The sequence below is a fragment of the Onychomys torridus genome, chromosome 7 (assembly GCF_903995425.1).
Source record: "Onychomys torridus chromosome 7, mOncTor1.1, whole genome shotgun sequence".
Taxonomy (NCBI): Eukaryota; Metazoa; Chordata; class Mammalia; order Rodentia; family Cricetidae; genus Onychomys; species Onychomys torridus.
In genome coordinates, this window is record NC_050449.1 from 113,543,283 (window position 1) to 113,569,296 (window position 26,014).

Consider the following 26,014-nt stretch of genomic DNA (forward strand, 5'->3'; position numbering starts at 1 on the left):
AGGCCAGGCAATCTGTGCAGACGAAGGTATACAAAGATTCCATCAGTTCCTATGAGGTCTACCCAGGACCCATCACTTGACTGAGTGTATAAGGCCCCGAGTTTAAATCCCAGCACCACAAAAAGGTTCTGCCAATAGTGATGGGACAGTCATGCTAAAACCATTGTGACCAGACACATTTTAGGGCTGAGGCTAAAGCCCTGTGGTGGGGCCCTTGCTTCAGATGCTCAGGCCCTAGGGTCATCCCAGCACTGGGGAGGAAAAGAGGGGAGGAAACCATGATGGAAATGCTTGGGTTAGAGCTAGGGAGGCAGAGGTGAGGTGGGGGAGGCTGCAGAGGCACCCTGGAGCAGGGGAAGGGGAGGTTGAAGGCCCAGATTATCTCCTCTTAAGTCAAGAGTCACACTATAGGGAAAGATGGAGCACTGCTGTTTTTAAAAGGAAGGCGAGATTTGACCATGATGATGGCTAAAACGTCACACATATGGTTCATGGGGCAGAGTCACAAGTGAAGACCATAGAGATGCAAAGTGAGGAGTTTCACAATGCACCACAGACACAGAGGACAGCCCAGCCACCTGCAGGCTTTGTGAGAGACCACGCACAGCTCAGTGTGTGGACAATACTGACATGAGACAACACGGCCCGGCTGTCCCACTGCTAGGACCCCACAGCGGCAAGCTTTTGACGCCACCTCAGCACTGAGAGACAGAGCCCCAGCTGGATTCAGGAGCCCCCTATTATCCATCAGAGAGCACCCTGACCTTCAGATCATCGAATTTCCACACGCATCAGCATTTATATATTGACAAGCTTCCCTAACTTAACAACTAGATATTCCCTAAAAACTAATGTTCCTTTTTAAAAAAACAAACAAACCATTTTTATCAATTTTTTCAGAATTTTATACAATGTATTTTGATCATATTCACCCTTCCCCAACTACTCCCAGATCCACTTCTACAACTCCCTAACTACCCAACTTCATGTTCTTGCTCCCTATTTTTTTTTTAAATCCACACAATTTATGCTGTTCAAATACTCTTGGGAGTGGGGACTGTCCTGTGTAGCGGTTGACTTACCAGAGGCCACCCCTTGAGGAAAACAGACTTTCTCCAAGCAACTATCACCTGCCAATAGCTCCCCAGCAAGGGGTGGGGCTCATGTCCAGCAGCCCTTTCCATGCTGGGATTCTGTCTGGCTTGGTTGCATAGGCCTTGTGTGCTGTCTCAGTCACTGTGAGTTCATATGAGCATCTGCCCTTTGTGTCTGGATGGCAGTCTTCCTGTACCATCCACTGCCTCTGGTTCTTAGACCCCAGTCTCCCTGAGCCTCTGGGGTGGGTGTGAAGAACCTACTACTGTTATTAGTCTAAAATGACTCCCAGTGACTCTTGTGCTCACAGGTCACTGCACCCTCAACCCTCATAGATGCTGATGAACACGCAGGTCAACAGCTGGCCAGTTACAGAGACTGCGAGACTGCAGAGTGCTCAGTCCAAATGGACATCTATATCATACCGCATTCTCTCTGATCTGGCTGAGATCACAAGTGCCTGGTTCTATGCTGGGATCGATCCTAAGGGCAAAACAGAATAGCACCCTAGCACATCGGCTGCCCAGGGGCTGGTTTTGTCAGCAAAGGAAGGCTCCTGCCAACAGGGTAGTAAGTGTTTTTCTTCTCCCTGATGCTCATGATGCAAGCAGTGGTCACTGCTACTTCCCAGGACGTGGATGATGCTTACACATGACGACGGAGTATGCTCTGGTCTTTCTTCCAGGTTTCATATCAGTTCTCAGAAGTTACAGTATCTGCTTCATGGATGAGAAACCAGTGTGCAGACAGCTGGGCGCATGGCTCAGAGCTGCCCAGGTAAAGGTGGTATGTCTGGGATTGGAACAGATGGCTCTCACCATACCCCTGAATTCTCTGTGCCTTCCTGCCCCTCATCCCCCGACTTGGGGAGATGAACTAGGACTGATTCTGAATCATGGAACCATTGGGGTAGAAACTGGTGAGGATTCTGACTCCTGCTGTCCCTGCCCTCCCTGCTCTCCCTCACCCACTCACCCCTACTCTTGCTGAGTCTCTCTTCCCCAGGAAGCAAAGCTGCTCACATACCTGACTGAGACTCACACCTTCCACTGCCCCCTGTGAAGAAGCTCCTGCCAGACGCAGACAGGGGCTTGATGGGCACAGCCCCAGTGTGGAGGGTTTTTAAAGTGCCAGAACAAATTCTCAGGTGTGCAAAGCGTCCAAGGCCGGGATGGATGGACTTGGCTTTGATGTACACTTTGCTTCTTTCCCCAGCTCCTTCCTTTAACTCAGCCTCGAGGACACACTTGCTGCAGATGGACACTAGATACTGGAGATCAAAGTCAGCCGCGGCCTCAGAAAGCGATCCCGGCTCACAGTGTGAGGAGGACTGAGAAAGAAGGCAGCCAGAGAGCAGTGGGGTCAAAGGCTACAAAAAGCACACAACAGCCAGTGAGGCTAGGGGTGAGGGGGCAACCTGAAGAGAACCAGGAAACATTTTGTGTTAAGGAACTTTAGTTTTTAAAGTCCTGAGTGTTTTATCTACCTAATCACCTGGAATTCAAAAGAGCAACAATACTGTCCTGGAGTCTGTCAACTTCTGATCCTTTAATTTACAGCCTTCGTGGCCTGATCCTCCACAGACGGTGACCATCAAGGCACTCGGAGTGGCCTGATCCTCCACAGACGGTGACCATCAAGGCACTCAGAGTGGCCTGATCCTCCACAGACAGTGACCATCAAGACACTCGGAGTGGCCTGATCCTCCACAGACGGTGACTGTAGAGAGCTGCGTGTAGCCGCACCCTAAAGATGGCGCTGGCTTCCACCCTCTGCCTTCCCGATGGCAAGCACTCTTTGTGGTAAACAGCTCCTTATTTGGCTATGGCTGGATTCGTGTGCCGCTGGCATATGCGTGGACCTGTGGATAGTGCCCACGTGGCTGTCTGGGGTTGGTAGCCCAGACCTACTTAGGGGCTGGGAGAGGCTTGCCCCGGGGAGAGACATCGCTACTAACAAGGTCCTGAATAAACTGTTTAAAGAAGAGCCCCGTTGTTGCGTCATCCTTGCTGGTCGAGGCGGGCGCGACAAGTGGTGGCCCGTATGGGGAATCGAACGTACGGGGACATTCCCACGTCTCTCCGTGGGGCTCAGAACTTTCTACAGTCAGGCGGTATACCGGTAAGTCCTCAGGAAAAATTGAGGATCCGCGACAAAAGCGGGTTTTTACGCTCACCTGTAGACAAAGGGGGAGCGGGACAGTAGAGCCGCAACCAAAGCGGATGGGTAATTAGAATAACAAAATAAGCAAGTGAAACCTAGCAGACGAGTAATTTGAATAACAAAACAAGCAAGTGAAACCGGAGGGCTGGGGCTGTTCCATAAAGGCTCCGAGAAACCTCCGAGAAACTTCTCAAATTGAGGAACAAAGGATATACTAAGATGGGCGCTTCCTCCTCGCACCCAATTTTTCTGGCTCTTAATGAGCTGCTCCTCTCTAAGAAATTGAAAAAAAAAAAAAAACACCCTAGAACGGTTTCTGGAAGAGTGTGATGTAGTTGCTCCTTGGTTTCACCAAGATAATGGGACTTTTGGATACTGGAGCAGATCGCAGTATCATAGCTAGCAAAGATTGGCCTCGAGGTTGGCCTATACAGGCTTCCTCACAAACATTGCAGGGATTGGGTTATGCCCGTGTTCCTAATATTAGTGCAAATTTGTTGAATTGGCAAGATTCAGAAGGTCACTCTGGCATTATACAACCCTACGTTCTTGAACTTCCAGTGTCCCTCTGGGGGAGGGATCTTATGAAATCCATGGGCTTTCAGTTGAGTAATGAATATTCCAAAGAATCTAAAAATATTATGAAAAACATGGGGTGTCATCCTAATTTTGGCTTGGGAAAATTTTTACAAGGCAGAAAGGAGCCAATACAAGCAGTACCTAGGAAACCCAAACAAGGGTTGGGTTTTTCCTAGGGGCCGCTGAGGAGGGCATTCCCATATCCTGGATAACGGAGGAGCCAGTGTGGGTTCCTCAGTGGCCACTCTCCTCTGAGAAATTACATGCTGCATATCAATTAGTGAAAGAGCAATTGGAGAAAGGGCACATTAAACCCTCCCTTTCTCCCTGGAATACACCCATATTTGTCATCAAGAAGAAATCAGGAAAATGGAGATTGTTACATGATCTTAGAGCTATAAATGAGCGTGGTCTTCCATTGCTGTCAGCCTTGCCTGAAAATTGGCCTATTATTGTGGTAGATATTAAGGACTGCTTCTTTTCCATTCCGCTGAATAGCAAAGACAGTGAGAGATTCGCTTTCACTTTACCGTCCACTAATCATGAGGAACCTGATAAAAGATATCAATGGGTTGTATTGCCACAAGGCATGGCCAACAGTCCTACTATGTGTCAATTGTTTGTAGCTACTGCTTTAGAACCCTTGAGAGCACGTTTTCCTGGCTTGAGATGCCTCCATTATATGGATGATATACTGTTAGCAGCTAAAGAGGAGAGCATTCTTCAAGCAGCATATAGCTCACTTGTAGAACTGCTAAAGCAAAAGGGACTCTGTATCGCCCCTGAGAAGGTGCAACAGAGCAAAGTTGTCAATTATCTTGGCTCTAAAATAACTAATCATCATATCATGCCACAAAAGGTAGAGTTAAGGAAGGATCATCTTTGCACATTGAATGATTTTCAGAAATTATTAGGAGATATAAATTGGATAAGAGGAAGTTTAGGAATGGCCAATTATGAATTAAAACCATTATATGATATTCTAATTGGAGATGCAGCCTTGGATTCACCGAGGCAACTAACCAATGAGGCCTGAGAAGCCTTAACAAAATTAGAGGATAGGCTACAAAGGGCTTTTCTTCAAAGAGTGCAAAACAATGATGATATTACCCTGTGCATTCTGCCTACTCAGTTGCAACCTACGGGGATTTTATGGCAAAAAGGACCCTTGTTATGGATTTATACTAAAATCTCACCTGCAAAATCAATTGAGTATTATCCTACTGCTGTGGCATTACTTGCGCAACAGGGTATTCAGCAATGTTTACAATATTTTGGAACATCACCACAAACGCTAGTTGTTCCTTATGATTCTACTCAAGTCAAGGTATTATGTGCTGCCATAGATGATTGGGCAATACTGTGTTGTACCTATCCAGGACACATAGATTGCCATTATCCTAAACATCCACTATTAACTTTCTTTAAAGAACATCCTGTAGTTTTCCCTAAGGTAACTGCTTCCCAGCCCATTCCAGGAGCAAGTGTTATATTTACAGATGGGTCTAAGACAGGCTGTGGTGCTTATATGGTGGATTCTACTGAACCTGTAAAGCATCAATTCTTGCCAGGTGCACCCCAACAGGTGGAGCTTTCAATAGTTCTTGAAGTTTTCAAGGCTTGTCCATTTGCATTTAATTTAGTGTCAGATTCTAGTTATGTTGTTAATGCCTTAAAAAGCCTTAAATGTACAGGGCCCATCAAATCTTCTAGCCCTGTTAGCTCATTGTTTGGCCAATTACAGAAACTGATCTGGCAACGTAAGAATCCCTTTTTTGTGCAACACATCCGCGCACATACCAGTCTGCCAGGTCCATTGGCTAAAGGCAATGATATAGTGGACCAGTGTACTAGACAGGAATGGATGTTTGTGGCTTCTGCCATACAACGAGCACATGCTTTCCACAAAGAATTTCATGTTAATGCAAGGACATTACAACAAAAGTTTTCTATCTCACGTGCAGATGCACGAAAGGTGGTACTAGATTGTCCCCAATGTGTCATTTTTCATCATCCTTCTAGATTAGGAGTTAACCCTCGTGGTCTGCTCCCCCTAAAAATATGGCAAATGGATGTTACACACATCTCTGAATTTGGATGTGTCAAATATGTACATGTATCTGTTGATACCTGCTCTGGAATCATTCATGCCACCCCAATGGCAGGAGAGAAAGCCTCTCATGTTATTGCTCATTGCTTAGAAGCTTGGGCAGCATGGGGTAAGCCTCAACAGTTAAAAACAGACAATGGTCCTGCATATACCGGACAGAAGTTCGCTTCCTTCTGTCAACAGATGAATGTGCAACTTGTACATGGCCTACCATATAATCCACAAGGTCAAGGCATTGTGGAGCGTGCTCATCGCTCCTTGAAGGAGTTGCTTCAAAATCAAAAAGGGGGAATAGGCTATGGCCGTACCCCTAAGGACAGACTCTCTCTTGCATTATTTACCCTGAATTTTTTGAATTTGGATGCTTCCAATTGTTCTGCTGCAGACAGGCATCATTGTCAGCACAGTCCTTCTAAAGGAATGGTGAAATGGAAAGATGCCTTGACAGGTGTTTGGCACGGACCTGATCCCATGCTGACATGGGCACGAGGTTCTGTTTGTGTTTTCCCACAGCTGGGAATGACGGACCTAAGATGGGGGATACTGTCAGTGTTCCCGAGACCAATGCCAGTCCGTCATGATGCAATATTATTCCCACGGCTATTCGGTAGTAATAAAAGCATGGATGTTCCATACCTCCCTATGGACCCAGAGGAAGCTCCTATAGGAGAAAATAGGTCTTTTGATTTAAACGGAATTCTTTGTTTCCAAATTGTCAGAAACAGATCAAATGTTTCCCCATGTGTCTTGATATATAACCAGACGGCTGGATAGTTTGATTTGCCTGGACCAGGCCCTTGTTTTTCAGCCAATGCCTCTTGGGTGTCTGGATGGTGGCCTGCTAAAGCGTTGGGAAATGATACACCTGGTCAACCAAAATGGGCCCCCTTTTGTTGGGGTCAAGATGGAGGGAACGTCTGGCCCTGGACAGGTTGTCAGTCTCGTATTGTGATCTGGGCCAATCAAGGGAAGAGTTTCACCTTTTCTCCTGGAATAAGCACAGACTTTAATCAGACTTTTGCAGGTAGTAATTATAGTGAGCAAAATCCCTCTCAGTTGTATATTTCTAATCCTTTTGATAATTGGCTATTGTGTGGCATTAATGGAAGTTGCATGAATTTAGAGCCCCTAGTTATGATTGCTGGGGGAGTGCATGGGATTAGTCAGTTTTCATGGAGTAGCTCCAAGCCTTGGGGCTCCTGGGATTCTGTGCCTGGCCCGTTATCCACAGACATCACTGCCAAAACTGACACAGGCTGTGCGTATGACGGAGTTGAGCCACTGGCTAATATTACTTATAATCCTACTCCAGTTTGTGTGTATCCTCCATTCTTGTTTATAGTGAGCAAAGAGAGGCCTGTATCTTGCCATAATAATACCTGTTTTTATACTCAATGCTGGAATGCTTCTAAATATGATTATGCCATAATTACCCGTATGCCTCGCTGGGTGCCTATGCCAGTTGATGCTCCTAATGCTATGACCCTATTTAGACAAAAAAGAGATTTTGGCATTACTGCCGCCATTGTTACAGCTATTTCCTTGGCTGCTGTTGGAGCCGCTACAGCCGCCTTTGCCATGAGTCATACTGTACAGACGGCACAGACCTTGAATAATCTTTCTGCCAATGTGGCACATGTTCTGGATGTGCAAAAGGGCGTCAATGCTCAAATACGAGGAGGATTGATGGTGGTCAACCAGAGAATTGACCTGGTTCAAGAGCAAATTGATACCCTCTGGCAGATTGCCCAACTCGGCTGCCAATGGAAGTATGAAGGGTTATGTGTGACTAGTGTCCCATATAATAATTTTACCCATGCTGCAGATTTATCTAAAAGGTTGTCTAGTTATCTTTTAGAAAATTGGACCGGAGAGTTTGATAACCTGATGGACCAGCTGAGGGTGGCTATTGTCACGGTGAATTCGACCCGAGTGGATACCGGACTGGTGGAGGGTTTATCTTCCTGGATTGCTACAGCCATGGATCACATGAAGGAGTGGGCGGGAATAGGAGCCCTAGTAGGCTTACTGGTGCTCACCTCCCTAGTATGCTTGTGGTGCATTTGTCGCATTAGGATCTCACAGCGTTGCCATGCGGCCATGATTATCCAAGCCTTTATGGCCATTGATGCAGGACAGTCTCCCCAAGCCTGGTTGGCTACTTTAAAAGATATTTAGGCACAGGATTCGAGGCCTGTGCACTGCACTTGAGGTTATGATACGCTGACCTCAAGAAGAGCAAGTCTGATTGCATGTGGGTTGGTACCCTAACTCCCACCTCTGTGAAAAGGGTATCGGACGGGTCTAGTGTTCTCTGGGTGGACGACGCCTGGACAAACATTAGTACATGTTCCATTTTAGCAGAGATCAGACCTCTACTCTTGCCTATTGCTTTGTAGAACAAAAAGGGGGAACTGTAGAGAGCTGCATGTAGCCGCACCCTAAAGATGGCGCTGGCTTCCACCCTCTGCCTTCCCGATGGCAAGCACTCTTTGTGGTAAACAGCTCCTTATTTGGCTATGGCTGGATTCGTGTGCCGCTGGCATATGCGTGGACCTGTGGATAGTGCCCACGTGGCTGTCTGGGGTTGGTAGTCCAGACTAGGGGCTGGGAGAGGCTTGCCCCGCGGAGAGACATCGCTACTAACAAGGTCCTGAATAAACTGTTTAAAGAGCCCCGTTGTTGCGTCATCCTTGCTGGTCGAGGCGGGCGCGACAGGTGACCATCAAGGCACTCGGAGTGGCCTGATCCTCCACAGACGGTGACCATCAAGGCACTCGGAGTGGCTAGAGTTCACAAAGCACCACTGTGGGAGCAGCAGTCAGAAGGGCAGCGTTGCCTGGAGAGAGACTCATGGGATGGGGCAGGAAAAGGGGCGAGACACGTAGGTGGCATTTCAGCCTCAACCACAGCATCTGCTTCTCTCCAAGCCAAGAGGGAACATCTGATACATGGCTCAGTCACTTCACCAAGATTTTAAACAGGCCAGTGATCTGACCTTACAGCATGCCATTCTCCTGCTCTAAGTGTCACATGACTCAGCTGGTCCGTGAGCATCAAATGGAACTGGCCTGGGAGGCACTACCCACACAGCAGTATCAGTAAAACCATATCGCTCCCTCTCACAGAGCACAGTGCAGAACATGGGTTGTATTCGTGGCTGACTACGCCATCTGCGGCTGTGAAACATAACCCAGATACTCAGGCTCATCTTACAGTTCCAAACATTGATCAGTTCTAAAGGAAAGCAAGTGAGGGATTACATGAACATATGTGGAGACAGACAGACACCTGTGATAGCTGACCTTCACTGGAGAAAGGAAGATGGGCTCTGGTGTTAATGTCTGCCTCTGTTGTCTCACTGCTACTTAGTGGGACAGTAACCTCACATTTCTGCCCCCATGTCTTCCCATCATGATCGACTATACCCCTTCCAACTGTGAGCCAAATAAAACCCTGCTTAAGCTGCTTTTAGTCAGTTATTTTGTGGTAAGAATGAATAACTACTACAGATTCAGTCATATATGTAACATGTGTATAACCGTCCAGTCTGTTGTTCCTAGCATGCTCAGCTTCCTACTAAACACACAAATGTCACATGTGTGTGATCATCTATTGTTCCCAGCATGCTCAGCTTCCTGCTGAGGGTGGGCAAAGAGATCTGTCCACTACTGGCCAGTCCCTGATGCATCCAAGGCAAAAGCTGTCTTCACACAGGAGTGGTTTCCCAGGTGATGCCCACTAAGGCTCTCCTGCCTTCCCTTAAGATTCTATGACCCTCTCTGCCTTCCTTGGTCACGTCCCCACCTCACAATGCCTGAGTAGGCCGCATCTATAACAGACATTCTTTGAGAAAGCAAAGCCGAGCTAGAGGAAGATACACAGAGGAGACCACAGAGGCAGAACAAGCAGGCCCAGGAGTACTTACCTGCAAAGCCTGCCGAACGATGCTGGAGGTGTGTGTCAGCATGCCCAGCAGGATATCAAGCAGTGACGTCAGCAGCATGGCCGCCGGCTCTGTGTTGTTCTTATTGTCACTGTCCAAGCACAGTGTGGCAGTTTCTGTGAACATGCTACAGACGTGACCAACAAGTCCTGACGGCAGAAAAAAAAGGAAAAATACTGTTGTAAGATGATAAAGATAACATGCCATGTGACCTGGCAGAGGCGCTGTGACTCAGTGTGGCATGGACTGGGCACTGACATTGTTTACTTGGGAAAGTCGCTAAAAATGAAGGTTCTAGGCCTCAAATCCCCAGTGTCTGCTCAGGAGTCTAGAATGAGCCAAGGGATTTTTCTTTTCTTTTTTTAAGTTCTTTGGGAATTTCATATGACATGTTTTGGTCATCACCACCCTTCTCCCAGCTCCTCTCTGACCCACTCCCCTTTCCTACTCACCCAACATTGTGTCCTTTTGTTTTAACTGATCAAGTCCAATTTGTGCTGCTGTCCACACATTCCTGGATGCGTGGCCTTTACTGGAGTGTGGTCAACTTAGCAGGAGCAACCTTCTTAAAACTGACTCCCCGAAGACCACCAGTTACCAGTGGCCCCCTAGCTGGGGAAGGGGGCAGGTGATGGGACAGAATGGGGACTGTATGCCCATCTCCCTCTCCGTGCAGAGATGTGGTCTGGCTTGAGCTCTCTGTGCACAATGTCACTGGAGAAGCTTCCTCCTGCAGTGGATGTTGGGTAACACAGACCCACAAATGGTCCACATGCAGAGAATAAGAGCCTGTGGACTGCTCAGCTGAAGTGGGACATCTTTACCTCACCCCTCCTCCTAAGGTTCAGGGGTCACTGTGGAAGGGGTCAGGGTAGAAAGGCTGTAAGAGCCTGAGGTAGTGGCTGAGTACAAGGCAAGAATGTCCTCAGGACACAGCAGGGCAGCGCACACGTGAACTCACACCAAGGGGCCTCCTAAGGCAAGAGAGCCCCAAACCTTACTCAGAAACACACATCCACACCAGCAGGCTTGACCAAAACAGAACATGTTACACACAAGCACCAGAAGTCAGAGTCTCCAGGCCAGTCAGTCAGGGACCGGGGTAGACCCAGTAGCTGAGTCTCAAGAGGACATGGACAATTGGGTGATTTCCAGGAGAAAACACAAGCATTTTTTTTTCATGCATTTAAACAATGTGATTAATTACAGTTTAGAGAGACATCTAATTCATGAACTGGTAGGTCTGTACCACTGTGATCTCTGAGCCTCACATTACCAACCTTCACGTGTTGCAGTGATGCAAATATTACACATCGTGCTGCTGTGAACATTTATGTTGTTACTGTTACTATATTTAGCATTATCTTCTAGTTTACCCGCCCGAGTCCCAAGCAACAAGAGGAAATGATGCTGTAAACGGAAAGGACAAACAGGACAGAGAAAACAATGCAAAGCAGACCCTCGTGTTCTCAATGACAAAAATCTTACACACGGGAGAGGGGGGGCATCAGGTAAAGACCAACGACAAGCCTTTAGCCTCAGTTCTGGACCAACAGTCCACTTGTCCTCAGCCCCAGACCACGGGTGGGACCTGGGTAAAGTCCAGCCCTTGCAGCTTCCAGTCCTCCACAGTGTGGAGTGTTGCTTCCAGCAACACATCAGATTTTCCCAACAAATGAAAAAGTAACATTTTATCACTAAAAGTGATAAAAATTTGGGTAAATTATATCTAAACCATACAGGCTTCAGAGTTGTAGCTTTGTGGTAAAACCAGGTACAAATGGCACAACTGCCAAGCTTCACCACACATGCATGCACGCACGCACGCACGCACTGTAAAGGCATGTGGAAAGCATTCTAGCACTCCCCTGCCATCAGGTTATGTGCTAACATAATAATTGTTTTTTATTTTCATTTTTACATTTTTATGTGTGGGTTATTTTGCCTGTATGTGCGTATGCGCATCATGTGCTTGCAGTGCCCACTGAGGCCAGAAGAGGGCATCATATCCCATGGAACTGAGGTGGTTGTGAGCCGCCTCCCAGGTCCTCTGCAAGAGCAGCCAGTGCTCTTAACCACTGAGCTATCTCTCCAGCCCTAATCATAACAGTATACTGCTCTAACCCAACATCTCTAAAAGAAACCAAACTTCATTAAGTCAAAGAACCCTGGAATTATTCTGCATTCATTATAACCAACTCATCAAAAAACCCTGAGAATGATTTTGTATTAATTATGAGCAAATCCTCAAGGAGCTCCCCTCACAGCCCATTTCCATTCAGTGTTCTGGGAATATTAATGTGCATGAGCTGCCCCAGCTCCGGTCACAGCGTCCTTATTATATCGTGACTTTGTTGTGATCTGCTGGAGTGGAAAGCGGATTCTGGAGCACTGTGGGGACATCTAAGCCTGTGGAAGACACTTCACCTTTAAGGTCAGAACAGCTCTAAAGCCGAATGTGACCCTGCCCAAACACAGGCTTCCTTCTGGGAGACGTCACATTTGCATCTTGCAAACCTGTGGTCACCTCTCTTGGGGTTCATTAACAGCCGTGTCTGTAGGAAGAGGCGGTCAAGAGTGTGGGGAAGTCCTTCTTTCTACAGTCAATCAATGCTTTACTACTGAAGCCAGTCCGTAGGCTGAGCTGACTCCACCCCTTTCCTCGTCCCCCTCCTCCCGCCCACCCTCCCTCCCCATTCCTTCTTCTCTCTTCTCTTCCTTCTTTTTTCCTCCCTCTGTCCTGTCCTTCTATGTGGTTTTGTTTTGTTTTGTTTTGTTTTGTTTTTTGAGAAAAAAATCTTGTTATATAACCCTGAGTAGCCTGGAACTCACCAAATAGACACTGGTGGCCTCAAACTGTGGCTGTGATCCTCCTGCCTCTGCCTCCCAAGAGCTAGGATTCCGGCATGTAACACCACACCCAGCCTAAAACTGCTTCAACAGAATGTGCAGGGTGAACTCAGCAGTGCCTGTTTTGGACCCTGTGGTCAGGTATGAATGGAAACACTGGTGAACTGTGGGTTTCTAAGTCACAGAGCATCCTACTGCTCAGCCTCCCTTCCCTGAGGATAACAAGTACCACCCACAGCAGCCATGGTGCCATATGAACACAAGTCCAAGTCCACATTTCACTGAGGTTAAAAGCTTCGGAGCCATCTTGGTCTAGCTTCACTCCACACATGTTCCGACCACAGATGCCCTCATCCTAATCTCTGAAACCTGTAACTGATTTCACATGGCAACAGGATTCTGCAAATGCGGTTGGATGAAAGAACAAAGCTTGAGGCAGTAACCTGGATGACCCAGGAGGACTCGGTGAGTCCTAAGGTCTCCTGAGACATTGAAGTCATGGGGACTGTGACCTCAGAAGCAAAATGCTGGCATTTGGCAAGAAGGGATCATGGTTAAGGGGGACGGGACTGTAGAAGCTTTCCAGCTTTCCTTCTCAAGGCATAAAACCAAGTCTCTGGAAGGAATAAAGCCTGCCCAACACTTCGGACTTCTGACCCCTGCAGCCCACAAGAACAATCACCTGTGTTGGTTTAGACACTCCATTTATCATCACAGTTGCTACAACAACTCAAAAAAATATTAGGTGGCGTGTATGGAAAGCCTTTCAAGACTCAAGTGCACAAGGCTTGTCCTGCATGCAGCGGTACTCAGAGCTGGCCCTGAGAGGTGACTGAGTCCTGAGGGCTGCGGAGATACCAGGTGGGTTCACAGCTAAGTGGTTGTACCTTCTAAAGGTCCTACAGCTTCTCTATAGTGCTACAGGTTGGGGGCAAAGCCTTCAACACAAGGGTGGGAGGGGCAACCCAGACCCAAACAACAGCACGATGTACTTGAGAAGGGGGCAGAAGCGCCTTATGAATGGTTGTCTTGGAACCTGGCAGCACACTACACAAAACATCATTTCCACACAAGCTCAGTAACAATGTACACTAAACTCTGATTGTCATTTCTAAATCAACGTCCACCTACACCTAAGTCAGTCATGGTGATATCCCAGCGTGAGGGAATCACCAGTGTCTCTAGGATTCTCACAATGCACCCTTTGCTACTCTCACAGACTCAGCCATAGCTGACATCCCCAGAAAGGGCCATGCACCCTGTCCCATGGAAGCTGCTTTCCTGTAACCACTGCAGCTAGAATTGCATAAAGAGGGACATGTGGGTATCCCATAAGTCCAAAATCTAAACACATATGTAGTGTTTAAAAATCTAATCAGGAAAGTGTGGGGAGGGGCTTCATGTGGGTTGTCAACTCTCTTTGGTCACTCTGCTTTAGGCTAACTTTTAAAATAAACTTGGGCCTAGCAGATAAAAGCACACGTGGCTCTTCTAGAAGACCCAAATTCCGCTCTCAGCACCCACATGGTGCCTCACAACCACATGTAATTCTAGCTCCAGGCCCTCTTCTGGCCTCCAAGTGAACTGCACCGTTCCCCACCACTCCCTAGATGTATAAATTAAAAAGACAAACTTTAGCCCCCAGCTGGATCAGGCCCTCTGCATAAGTGAGACAACTGAATAGCTTGAACTGTTTGGGAGGCATCCAGGCTGTGGGACCAGGACTTGTCCTTAGTGCATGAGCTGGCTGTTTGGAACCTTGGGCATATGTGGGGACACTTTGCTCAGCCTGGAAGGAGGGGACTGGACCTGCCTGTACTGAATCCACCAGGTTTAAATGAATCCCCAGGGGAGTCTTGGCCCTGGAAGAGATGGCAATGGAGGGGAGGGGATGGGGGGAAGGTGGGAGTGGGGGTAGGAGGGGGGAGGACAGGGGAACCCATGGCTGATGTGTAAAATTAAAACACAAATACACTAATAAAAAAATAAAATAATAAAATAAAATAAGACAAACTTTAAAAACAAGCCTGCTTTGTTGAAGTTGTATATTTTCACCCCTGTAGACAGCAGCCTGTAATCCCACAGCAATGGTCACTTCAATGACATCGTCAGCAACAGTTAATGAGCAGGTGCCACTCCAGCTGCTGCAGCTGCTGCAGCTGCTGCAGAGCAATGTCAGACCCTCAAGTGAGACACCCAGCGGGGAGTGCACACAGCATCTCCAGGGACTTTTTTGTGTGGTGGGGTTGTTGTTGTTTTGTGGAGAAAATAAATATTATTTAGGAAAAAACTGACAGCCTTAACATGTCAAATTTCTGGAGACTTTGAAGCTACAATGAAAATCACCTCAGGTCATGAGGGGGCTTCTGCGTGTTCACTCACATCTAAATGGAGCCCATGAAGACACAACAATGACCATGGGACTGAGGACACACGCTGGGCATGGTGCTCACTCTCCTCCATGCCCTGGGCCTCTGATGGCTCCTGATACCTCTAGAACTCACCTCTCCACTGCCTGCCTGCAGGACACTAGGCTCTGAAATACCCTCCCTCACTCCTCCTCAATGTCCTGGACCCCCATCCCCCACCTTAACAAAGAAGCAAGCTGCTCACTTGCCTGAGAAATATCTGTCTTCCTTCTGCATGGGCACCCAGTGCTTGTGCAGCCCTGGCTCCTAGCAGGCACTTCAGGAACAGGTGCTCAGTCACTGACACTCTAGTGTGGCCAGAGGCCTGAGCAGTCCAGAAACTCACTGCTGTTCATTAACAAGCCCATTACTGACCATGGCAATTAGTGGCTGTGTTAGAACAAACCAAAGTCACCTGAAGGGGAACTTGCAAAGGCAGCTACAGAGAGGAAGCCAAATCTCAGGGCAGCCAGAGGCTGGAGGGCCAGAAGACAGAGAGACCTGAGGTGCCTCACTGAAGATGGGAGCACCAGGAAGCTAGAGGACACAGGGCCCCTTCTTTCTGGCTAGGGACATACACATTTGATTTCCTGTAGTTGTGGCTGGCCCTGAGGTTGAACTTGAGGCCTTGCAGTTGAACACAGAAGTCAGAAACAAGAAAAAGAGGCATCTCCTGGCTGCCATTCTGGATTCTATCGGGATGACCAGAACGGGCAGGCAGCAAGTAAGCTGGAAATCTCAAAACAATGACCACAGTAACTCACCACCGTTTATGTAACGTGAATCTTGGCAAAATGCCCATTACCTGTCAGAGCGTAAAGCTTCCCACACAACCGGAAACCACCTTCATGGCCTAGTGACATCGAATCTGAAACAGTGACTCAGGGATGCATTTGAGGAGAAACAGAACAATGTAAGGAACTATGAGATACACAACAAAGACAGACGGAAGGGCAGGTGAGCTCCAGTGGAAAATGTGGGTAACCAAACCCGAATGCCCGTGGAATCACCACAGGGGCTCAGAATCTCACTGGAGGTTTAGAGACTTTAGCAAACAAGCTTCAAGGTTTGTTTGAAACATAAGTAGAAAATGATAGCCAGACGGGTTTTCTTAAGAGGCTGAGTCACTCACTACCCAGGAAACATTTCCACAAACACAAACTCAAATGCTGGGATTCCAACACAGCAATGAAAAGGTCCAGCAGGGGACAGAGTCCAGACAGATGTCAGGGGAACCTGGCAGTGAAAGGTGAGTTAGTACATAAGCAAGGAAGTGAACAGATGGCTTTAAGCCCTAGTAGGAATAAACTTCATCATTAAAAAAAATTAAAAAAAAAAAAATCTCACTTTAGGGGTAAGTCTACAGTTCATGTAACTCACAGAAACAATCCAATCTGACTGACTGAAGCCTTAGAGGAGACCTGGCCCTCATCTGGGGCGGGGGGGGGGGGGGGGGGGTCATCAGCAAGGGCAAGAAAACAGAATGGATTTGACAATGAAGGTCAGCCGACTACAGTTCAAGAGGTGCGGAGAGTAATTCAAGTGTATGTGTTCGTGTCCCCTAAACACCAGAGCCCTTACAAAGCATCAAGGAGAACGTGAACAGTCGGAACATTCATAAGTAAAGGACAGAAACACACATGACGACTCCGTGGAAAGTGCTCAAGGAACAAGTAGAGAAGCTGGAAAGCAAAGCCAGGCAGTGGTGGCGCACACCTTTGATCCCAGCACTCAGGAGGCAGAGGCAGGCGGATCTCGGTGAGTTCGAGGCCAGCCTGGGCTACAGAGTGAGATCCAGGACAGTCAGAGCTGCACGGAGAAACCCTGTCTCGGAAAACAAAAATGAAAACAAAACAACAAAACCTTAGACGGAGAGAGACACGTCTCTGGCACCCAATGGGGGACAGCAGAAGACAATGTACCAAGAATTGTCCTCTTGCCTTTTCAATGACTGCCTGTTAGGCACAGCGTGTGACTTTTATAACAAGTCATGTCAAGGGCCCCTGGGCCACGCAGGGCATCCCTGCACAGACATGACCTGCTCCAGCCAGCCAGTCCTTATTTCCACCAAGCTGAGAGCCAACTTCTGAGAAAGCTGAAGAAAGCTCTGCTGGATTCTCCCTCACACCTCAGATTGCTGGGTAGTAAGCTCTCCACAGGTGGATACATAGTGTGGGTCACCTCTGGAGGAGGGGGGCTCATTTTTACCTTCATGTACTTCTGCATTATTTAAATTTTTATAATGAATATGCATTGCTTGGGTGATCAGAAAAAAATACAGATATTTTACATCTTTCAAAAAAAATCAAAAGGAATGATTGACAGAACTTGAAGCATTTTTTATAACTGGGGCTGGAAGCTTAATTAGCTCACTGTAAGGCTTTGGTTTGAGCCCTCAAAAGCAAGAGAAATTCTCTCTACCTGTTCACACTTTCCCCTGGCTTGTCCCACTTTTAAAGAAAGTTTCAGAGTTGCACTGAAATTCAGATCCTGACAAGCAGATGCAGGTAAGTGCCGCCTGGCTGTCTGAAAGACCCCACAGTGTGGGCTTCCCCAGAGAAGGTGGAGTTGCAAGATGGCCCCTCCCACCCATCCTTCCTGGGCCCCCTGAGTGGGAGGAGCCCCATTCCCTCCCTCCCCGCCCCCTTTTACACTTCACCCTCCAGTCTAGGCTGCATTTTCCCAAAGATGCTTTGCTGGCGAGCCCTCTATGAGCATCCTCCCCACTTGCCTTGCTCCGCTGCCTGGCTGGGCTTTCCATCCTCGATTGGAAGCCAAGAGATAATAACGGGGAGTTCTGAAGACGGGGCACATTCAGGGGCAGTGATGACCTTTGCTATGACTTGACACGCTTATCCTGGTGCATGATGGTCATTTCAGAGGATCTCCCCTGATCACAGAACCAAGTCCTGCAAACAGCTCAAAAGGTCAAAGGACCATGTGACCCCCACTCCTGGTCCAATGTGGCCTTCACCACCACAGAACAACACCCTCTGCTGCTGCCACAGCCTGAGCATCGTGCCAACAACTACTTGGCTGAGAATGAGGCCAGCCCCACCTCACCTCTCCACACTCCATCTCCTACTTGCTGCACACCTCCAGCCTCAGTGCACAGCCACTGCCTTCCATGGTCATCCATCACACCAAGGTGCCCTGTCCCCACTGCCCTGTGCAGGGGTGCTGCCCTACACCATCACCCCTCTGCACTCAACACTCTCCCTTTTAAGAGCGACTGTGTACATTTTCCAAGTCTGCAGCACCATCCTCTCAGACAGGCATCTCTTCCCAGCTGGACTGCAAGCTCCGCACAGAAAGGATAGCTAAGGAAAGAACACACCTTTAAAATGCAGAGTATGTGTTTAAACTTTCAGCACTCTACAATGAGGACCATGGCATTGGAACACAGAAAGTATTCAGCCAGTAGGTTTTTGGATTAACCAGTCATCAAGGAAGTTGAGGCACAATGACTGTGCTTTAGGGTATGGGTGTGGACTTCTTCCTTTGGCCCAGAGCCTGCCTCTCTCTATATATATTCACATACATACATACATGTGTGTGTGTGTGTGTGTGTGTGTGTGTGTGTACCAAACACTGTATCAAGTAAACGTCTGTAAATTCGGCAGCAGGAAAAACAGACAAAGGACAGGAATGATAGTTAGGGGAAGTTATGACTCTCACAAATAGGAGTGTTTTCACATACACAAAAAAGAAAGTTAGTGAAAAAACATGACTGGCACACACCAGACCTCCTGATTAGTTCTAGATGATGGTATAACTAGTGCACACCAGTCCTACAAGGCATGATGACACTTTTATACGATGATGCAACTGGTACACACCAGTCCTACCACTCATGACGTTAACCCCAGATCAAGTACAGGAGACAACTGTTCCTCCAATGTTAGACAGGACATGTGATGGCTAAAGTTATATATTAAGTGTAAATGACTGTGCATAAGAGGTCTATAAAACAAAAATGCCTCTGACCTGTAAGCCCCACTTGCCCAAGGACAGATAACTTCCTGGAATGCTGGGGGCTGTTCATGAAAGGTAATAAGCTACGTTTCCACTGTCAGAAACAAGGCCGGTCGCCCCAACAGCATAGGACGTGTTTGATCACACATAGGAGGGAGGTACATAGGCAGGAAGTACCTCAGGATGTATGCTTGCCCCCATCAGACAAAGGCAGGAAGTACGTAGCCTTACGGAGCTTGCCTTTATAATCACCCGACTAACATAATTTGGTATCATTCTCTGGGAATCCCAGGTGTAGACCTGGCCAGAGTCTATCTTCCTGGACAGTATTTAATAAAGCTTGCTTCAAATTTGGTTCCAAAACTGTGAAAATGGTCCTATTCTCACCCAGTGGGATTTACAGAAACTGCCAAGGCTCCAACTCTAGAGAGAAAACCTGAACCCAGCTCCCTTACTCCTTCAGTGTGGGTCTAGTGGGACTTTCCCAGGTGCGGGCGGTAGACCTGAGCAGAGCGTGCTCTCTTCCTCCGTGAGGAGAGGCCGGCACTGGAGTCAGTGTCTGCAGAGAAAGCAAAGGTTAAGGGCAGAGAAATGAAGACCCACTCAGAGACCTGCACGTTGCTCCCCAAACTTAGCTCAAGGTAAGTTCTAAGGTGTTCCCTGTATGAAACAAAGGGAAGTGTGCTGAAGGTCACCCTGCGAGCCTGAGTCCTGTGGAAGCAAGCTGCCCATCTCACACAGCTGGAAACAAGTTCTGACAACCCAGAGGGGAGGCCTTGCTAAAGATTCTTGACTAAGACCCACAATGCCATTCCTTATTAACACAGCTGAGGCAACAGGAATTTCAAATAAGCCTTGAAAGACTCAAGCTGAGCCACCTATAAATTAAGTGACAGCCAGAGGAGACTTGGCATTCTGTCTACAGACAGGACTCAGATGTGCAGCACAGGGCCCCAGAATAACTACCTACAAACCAAAACGAGCAGAATTCTCCAGAAGCCAGGAAGTGCAATCGACAACCCAGGAGAGACGGAGGGCAGGAGAGACACCAAGGCGATGCAGCAGCATTTTAAAGCAGCCAAGGATAATACACGATGACATAGAAAACATGGGCATAACAAATTAACAGCAGACCCCAAGACATAAAACTTATGGATCTGAAACAAAAAGTGCATGATGCATCCCTGGTGGGAGGAAGGGGGAGTGGGGGGGAGCTCAGCCCACCTGAAGATAGAGCTGTAGAAATGACTCCATCTAAGGAAAGTAGAAAGATTAAATTGGGAAACAGAGATGAGATTCAAGTACATATGTAAGTACATATAAGACATTTGTTTCATATGAATAACAAGTGGAGATTAAGCAGGAAAGGGGAAGCATGGGGAGAAAAGTCTTCTAAATGTTCAGAGTTTGCCAAAGTTTATTTTTAAAGGTGTGTGTGTGTGTGTGTGTGTGTGTGTGTGTGTGTGTGTGTGTGTGTGGTCTATCTGTGTATGCACTGAGTGCAGTGTGGATGGATACCAGAAGAGGATGTTTGATCCCTGGAGCTGGAGTTTTAAGTGGCTGTAAGCTGCCCACATGGGTACTGGGAACCAAACTCAGTTTATCTACAAGAACAGAGGCATCTTAACCACCGAGTCATCTCTCCAGCCCCTTCCAAAGTTGTTTTCTTTTTTTTTATAACAAAACAAAATATAAGCACAAGGAGTTGGTAAACACAAATAGAAAAACTATAGGATCTCAGTTAGACGTCCTCACATGGACAGCGTTCTAAAAGGAAAGTGGGGACCTGGTCACTATTATCTGACATTTCAACACCCTGACATAACACAGAGATGCTATGGAGCAATCCTTTTCTACACTGTGAATATATATTAGTCTCATTGGTTAATAAAAAGCCAATAGGCTGGTAGCTGGGCAGGAAGTTAGGTGAAAAAGCCAAGGGGAGGAGGGGGAGGAGGGGGAGGAGGGGGAGGAGGGGGAGGAGGGGGAGGAGGGGGAGGGGGGGGAGGAGGGGGAGGAGGGGGGGGAGGGGGAGGAGGGGAGGAGGGGGAGGAGGGGGAGGAGGTCAGGAGTCACCAGCCAGATGCAGAGGAAGCGAGATGAGAATGTTGCACTGAGAAAAGGTGCCAAGCCACGTGGCTAAACATAGATAAGAATTATGGGTTAATTTACACATAAGAGTTAGTAATTGTTGAATGAATCCTAAGTGGTCTTATAACAAAAACCTGGAGCCAGATATAGGGGTAAATGCTGAAAGGTCAGAGAGACAAAGGAACAAGCCCCTAGAGAAACTTCTCACTACTACCGAATCCTCAGGCGGAAAGGGAGGTGAGATCCTGTCTCCACAAATCCTCAGACTGAATGCCTCTGAATCCTCAGCTGACAGGGAGCTGAACTCCTGTCTCCTCACGCCTTATATGCCTTTCTCTGCCCAGCCATTTCACTTCCTATCTCAACCTTCCTAGTGCTGGGATTAATGGCGTGTGTGCCTCCCAAATACTAGGGTTAAAGATGTGTGCCACCACTGCCTGGCTCTGTTTCTCTCCTAGACTGGATGAATCTCATGTAGCCCAGTGTGGCCTTGAACTCACAGAGATTCAGAGGAATCTCTGCCTCTCAAATGCTAGGATTAAAGGTATATGCCACCACTGCCTGACCTTGGTGTTTAATTCTGGCTGGCTCTATCTGTGGTGGTATTGTGTTCCCCAAAATATTGTGTGTTCCCCGAAATAAACTTATCTGGGTTCTGAGAACAGGACGGCCACAATATTAAACATGAGGATAGGTAGTGGTAGCATATGCCTTTAATCCTAGCATTTCAGAGACAGAAATACCTCTGGATCTCTGAGTTCAAGGCCACATTAGTAACAGCCAGGTATGGTGACACACGCCTTTAAACCCAGAAATCCAGCCTTTAATCCCAGGGAGTGACAGCAGAAAGAGAAAGATATATAAGGCATGAAGACCAGAAACTAGAAGCATTTGGCTGGTTAAGCATTTAGGCTTCTGAGCAACAGTTCAGCTGAGATTCATTTGGATGAGGACTCAGAAGCTTCCAGTCTGAGGAAACAGGATCAGCTGAGGAACTGGCAAGGTGAGGAAGCTGTGACTTGTTCTGTGTCTCTGATCTTCCAGCATTCACCCCAATAACTGGCCTCGGGTTTGATTCTATTAATAAGAACTTCTAACAATTCTTCTACACTCTATCTTCTGATCTTCAGGCAAATGTTATTAGAGTACAACAAAATATCACCATGGTAATAAGCCTGAGCTATCGGTTGAACATTTAGAAGTAATATTAAGCTTCCGAGTGGTTATTTTGAAAGTGGTGAGCAGGAGAGAAATGTCCAACTACATAGAGAAGCACTGTGTCTGTGTGAGGTATGGATTTTACTTAGAAATGAAAACAAATTTGTATTAAAAATGTCTAATTCTAGACCTTAAAGTCCTAGAAATACTAAAAGAATCAGTGTTTTTATTGTCATTAGGTTTTGCTTGTTTGTTTGTTTGTTTTTCAGCAATAGGAAAAAACACTTATAGCTGAGTCCATGAAAAAAATCTCACTCTTCATAGAAATAGAGAAGTATTAACTATTCTGTTTATTTTGAGTTAAGACAGGAATACTGAGATGGTCAGAGAATGCCTGTCACCTATAGAACGGCATGGCTGGCCCTCCCCCTCAGCTCCCTTCATCTTTTCTCCTTCCTCCACGTTTATGCTCAAATGTGCTCCTAAGAAGAGAGGTCTTGCCATTGGCCCTGTCCACAGGAGCTGCATCTCAGGGTGCCGGCCCTCCTGCTCACCCACTGCTGCTGCCTGAAGGTCCACCACACACCACGGCACAGCTGGAAGGGGCCTTTGATTTATCCAGTTGAGACCAGTCTGTAGCAGTGGCTGCAACTGGTCAGTCCTCAACAAACAGGAATGATGAGCAATGGGAAATAAAGCCAGCTCTGTGTTTCTGCTCTGTGAGACGCTCAGGCCTTCAGACTGACACAGACATTCTGAATTCATTTCCCATCAGTGTCTGATCAGCTGCTAATTAAACCTGACAGCTGAAAAGGGAGAAGCTGTAGACACCCCCTCCCTCAGTGACCTGAGAGGAAATAGTCATGCCTCCTTATACATAATGGCTCTCAGAGGGGAAAGACATGGCCGTCATCTCCCTGTAGAAATTATCAGTTTAACTTTGCCCCACACCTAAATATATCACATTGATTCAGAGTTACACTTAAATCTAGAAATGCAAACCATAAACATACATTTAGAGATAAAACTTCATGTCTAGGTAGTTTTCAGTCTAATCAAAAGTTGTAATTTAAAATGAACTAGCATTGAGCTGGGGAGATGGCTCAGTTGTTAAAAGCATTGGCTGCTCTTGTGGAAGACCCTAGTTCAGTTCCCAACACTCACACGGTGGCTCACAACCACCTATAACTCCAGTTCTGGGGATCTTTTGGTTTCCACTGGCACCAGCACAAGTGTTACACATTCACACACGCACATGTACACACACACACACACACACACACACACACACACACACACGTACATGTACACTAAATAAATAAATAATTCATAAAGAAAAAGACTAACATTGCTCTTAATCACAGACACACAGAATACATGTGTCATTGCATGCATATACACAGGAAGATCCAGATACAAACACAGCTATGTACCCTGCAAATGGGATTTATAATAGCTACACTTATAGCCACTGGCCCTGAAGCCAGGCAAAGGCACATATTAACAAGGCTGTCTGGGTGCCAATATTAATTATCAATATAAACAAACAAGGAAAGGAACATTGCCCTCCCAAACTGCCCAGGGAGACAGTGCCCTTCCCTAAGCACCTTATGAGACAATCATTACTCCTTACCAAAACCTGACAAGGACACAGTGGAAACACAAAGACTAGACTCATATCCAGACAAACACAGATGCACACCCACTCTTCAGATTGTTAGCAAGTCAAATCCAACACTGAACAAACCTCACACGGGGCTGGAGAGATAGGCCAAGTGTCAGGAGAGCTTGCTTCTCTGGCAGAGAACAGTTCCCAACATCCATGCCAGGAAACCCTTAGAATCACAACCAAAATACCAACAGCTCTCCTTACAGACTTAGAATTAAATCCTAAAGTTCACAGATGCACAAAGATATTGAAAAGCCAAAGCAACCCCAAGAAAAGCAAAGCTGGGACCTTTACATTCCTGATTTCAGGTCATACTACCCAGTTCCAAAGTGCACGGCATTGACGTCTTCGCCTGTGATCCCTCACGGTAGGAATCTGTCTGGACCAGGGCTTAGCAGGGAGTCACTGACCCTGTATCACTACACAACAATTTTACGTCTACCTCTGTCTTCAATGCAAAGGGGGATGATGACTCCATCCGATACCTCCTGGGATTGAGAGTGAGAAGGAACAGGGAAGCCCATAGCCAGCAATACAGTAGCATGGGGTCCCACCCAGAGTGCAGACCCCACTTCAACCAGCACAGCACAGTAGCAGAACCAGAGCCACACTTCCACGGATGGCCTGAGATCAGTACAAGCCACTCTTGCCTCTGTAGCTTCCTCACGGAGCCTTACTTTGCTGTTATGCTGAAGCCAGATGCTGGGGTCCCTCCATCTCTCTTCCCTCAGCCTCTGCAAAAGTGCCTTCAGGCAGAAAGAGCTCACTGTATTGATAGTCCCACAGGAGGTTCTTGCTCCAACATCAATATTTATTATGGCTTCTGCTCCTGACCAATTTTTATTGAGCAACAACGGCATGCCAGGGCTCATACTAGAAAGCATGTCCCTTTATGCAAGGACAAATATCTGATCAAGTCGGCTGGAGGGGGTCCTCTCAGTGACCATGAAGGTCAAGATGGGATGAGGACTGAGCACTGCTGTGTTGGCATGCTGACCTGCTCACTGCATCAATCTAACCTGCCTCCAATGACTTTCTTTCAAACATAACAATCCTCTCTTTCAGAGTTATTTCTGAAATCTGTCTTGGAAACAGGCATTGGGGTGTTCCATGTTGCTTCAGGCCAGGGCACCAGGGTGAGTCTCCAGCTGAGGGTCCAGATGATGGGAGGGTAGATGGAAGGGCATCCCCAGGAGGGGTGTCAACTTTCAACCCCCAACACCGCTGCTTCAAAGGGAATGAGTGTGGATTACCCTGAGCTAATGATGAGTGACCGTGGACTTGGGTTGCCCTGACATGCTCTGTTGTCAAGAGGTGAGAAGAACTTGTACAGTCAGATGACAAAAAGATGAAAGTCACAAATCAAGCCACCTACCCAAATATATTGCAGGGTCATCAGTATGTGGGTTACAGCACAGAAGGGAATCTCTACCCCTAGTTTTGGAGTCTAGTAAAATCTTACATTTGAGTTGGTGAATGAACACTAGAGGTCTCTTATGAAGATGATACCAAAGGCTTTTACCGACAGTTTCAACCAAATGGCTCTGTGATGGTTACACTTGGAATGTCAGTTCCTGTGATGAGGCACATCCATGAGGGATTCTTTAGACCAGCAGTTCTCAACCTGTGGGTTGCCACCCCTTGGAGGTCGAATGAACCTTTCACAGAGGTTGCATATCAGATACCCCACATATCAGATATTTACGACTCATAACAGTAGAAAATCACAGTTATGCTGTAGCAACGAAAATAATTTTATGGTTGGGCGTCACCACAACATGAGGAACTGTATTAGAGGGTCTCAGCATTAGGAAGGTTGAGAACCGCTGCTCTAGACTAATTTAACAAATGCAGAGTGACCCATGCCCTAAGTATTGGGAGCACCATCCCATGGGCCAGGTCCACAGTGAATGAAAGACAAGGTGAGCTGAACCCTGTATTATCTCTGCTTCCTGACCGCTGGTGCCATG

The 26,014-nt window shown here is 47.2% G+C and overlaps 1 protein-coding gene across 1 annotated transcript in view; it reads right to left on the minus strand.

The window, feature by feature from the left end:
- Positions 1-26,014, minus strand: part of Ulk4 (unc-51 like kinase 4) — a 317,659-nt gene that overhangs the window by 112,937 nt on the left and 178,708 nt on the right. The window contains exon 33 of the mRNA XM_036191627.1: positions 9,876-10,042. Within this exon, the coding sequence (XP_036047520.1) occupies positions 9,876-10,042 (167 nt within the window). The remainder of the gene's footprint in view (positions 1-9,875; positions 10,043-26,014) is intronic.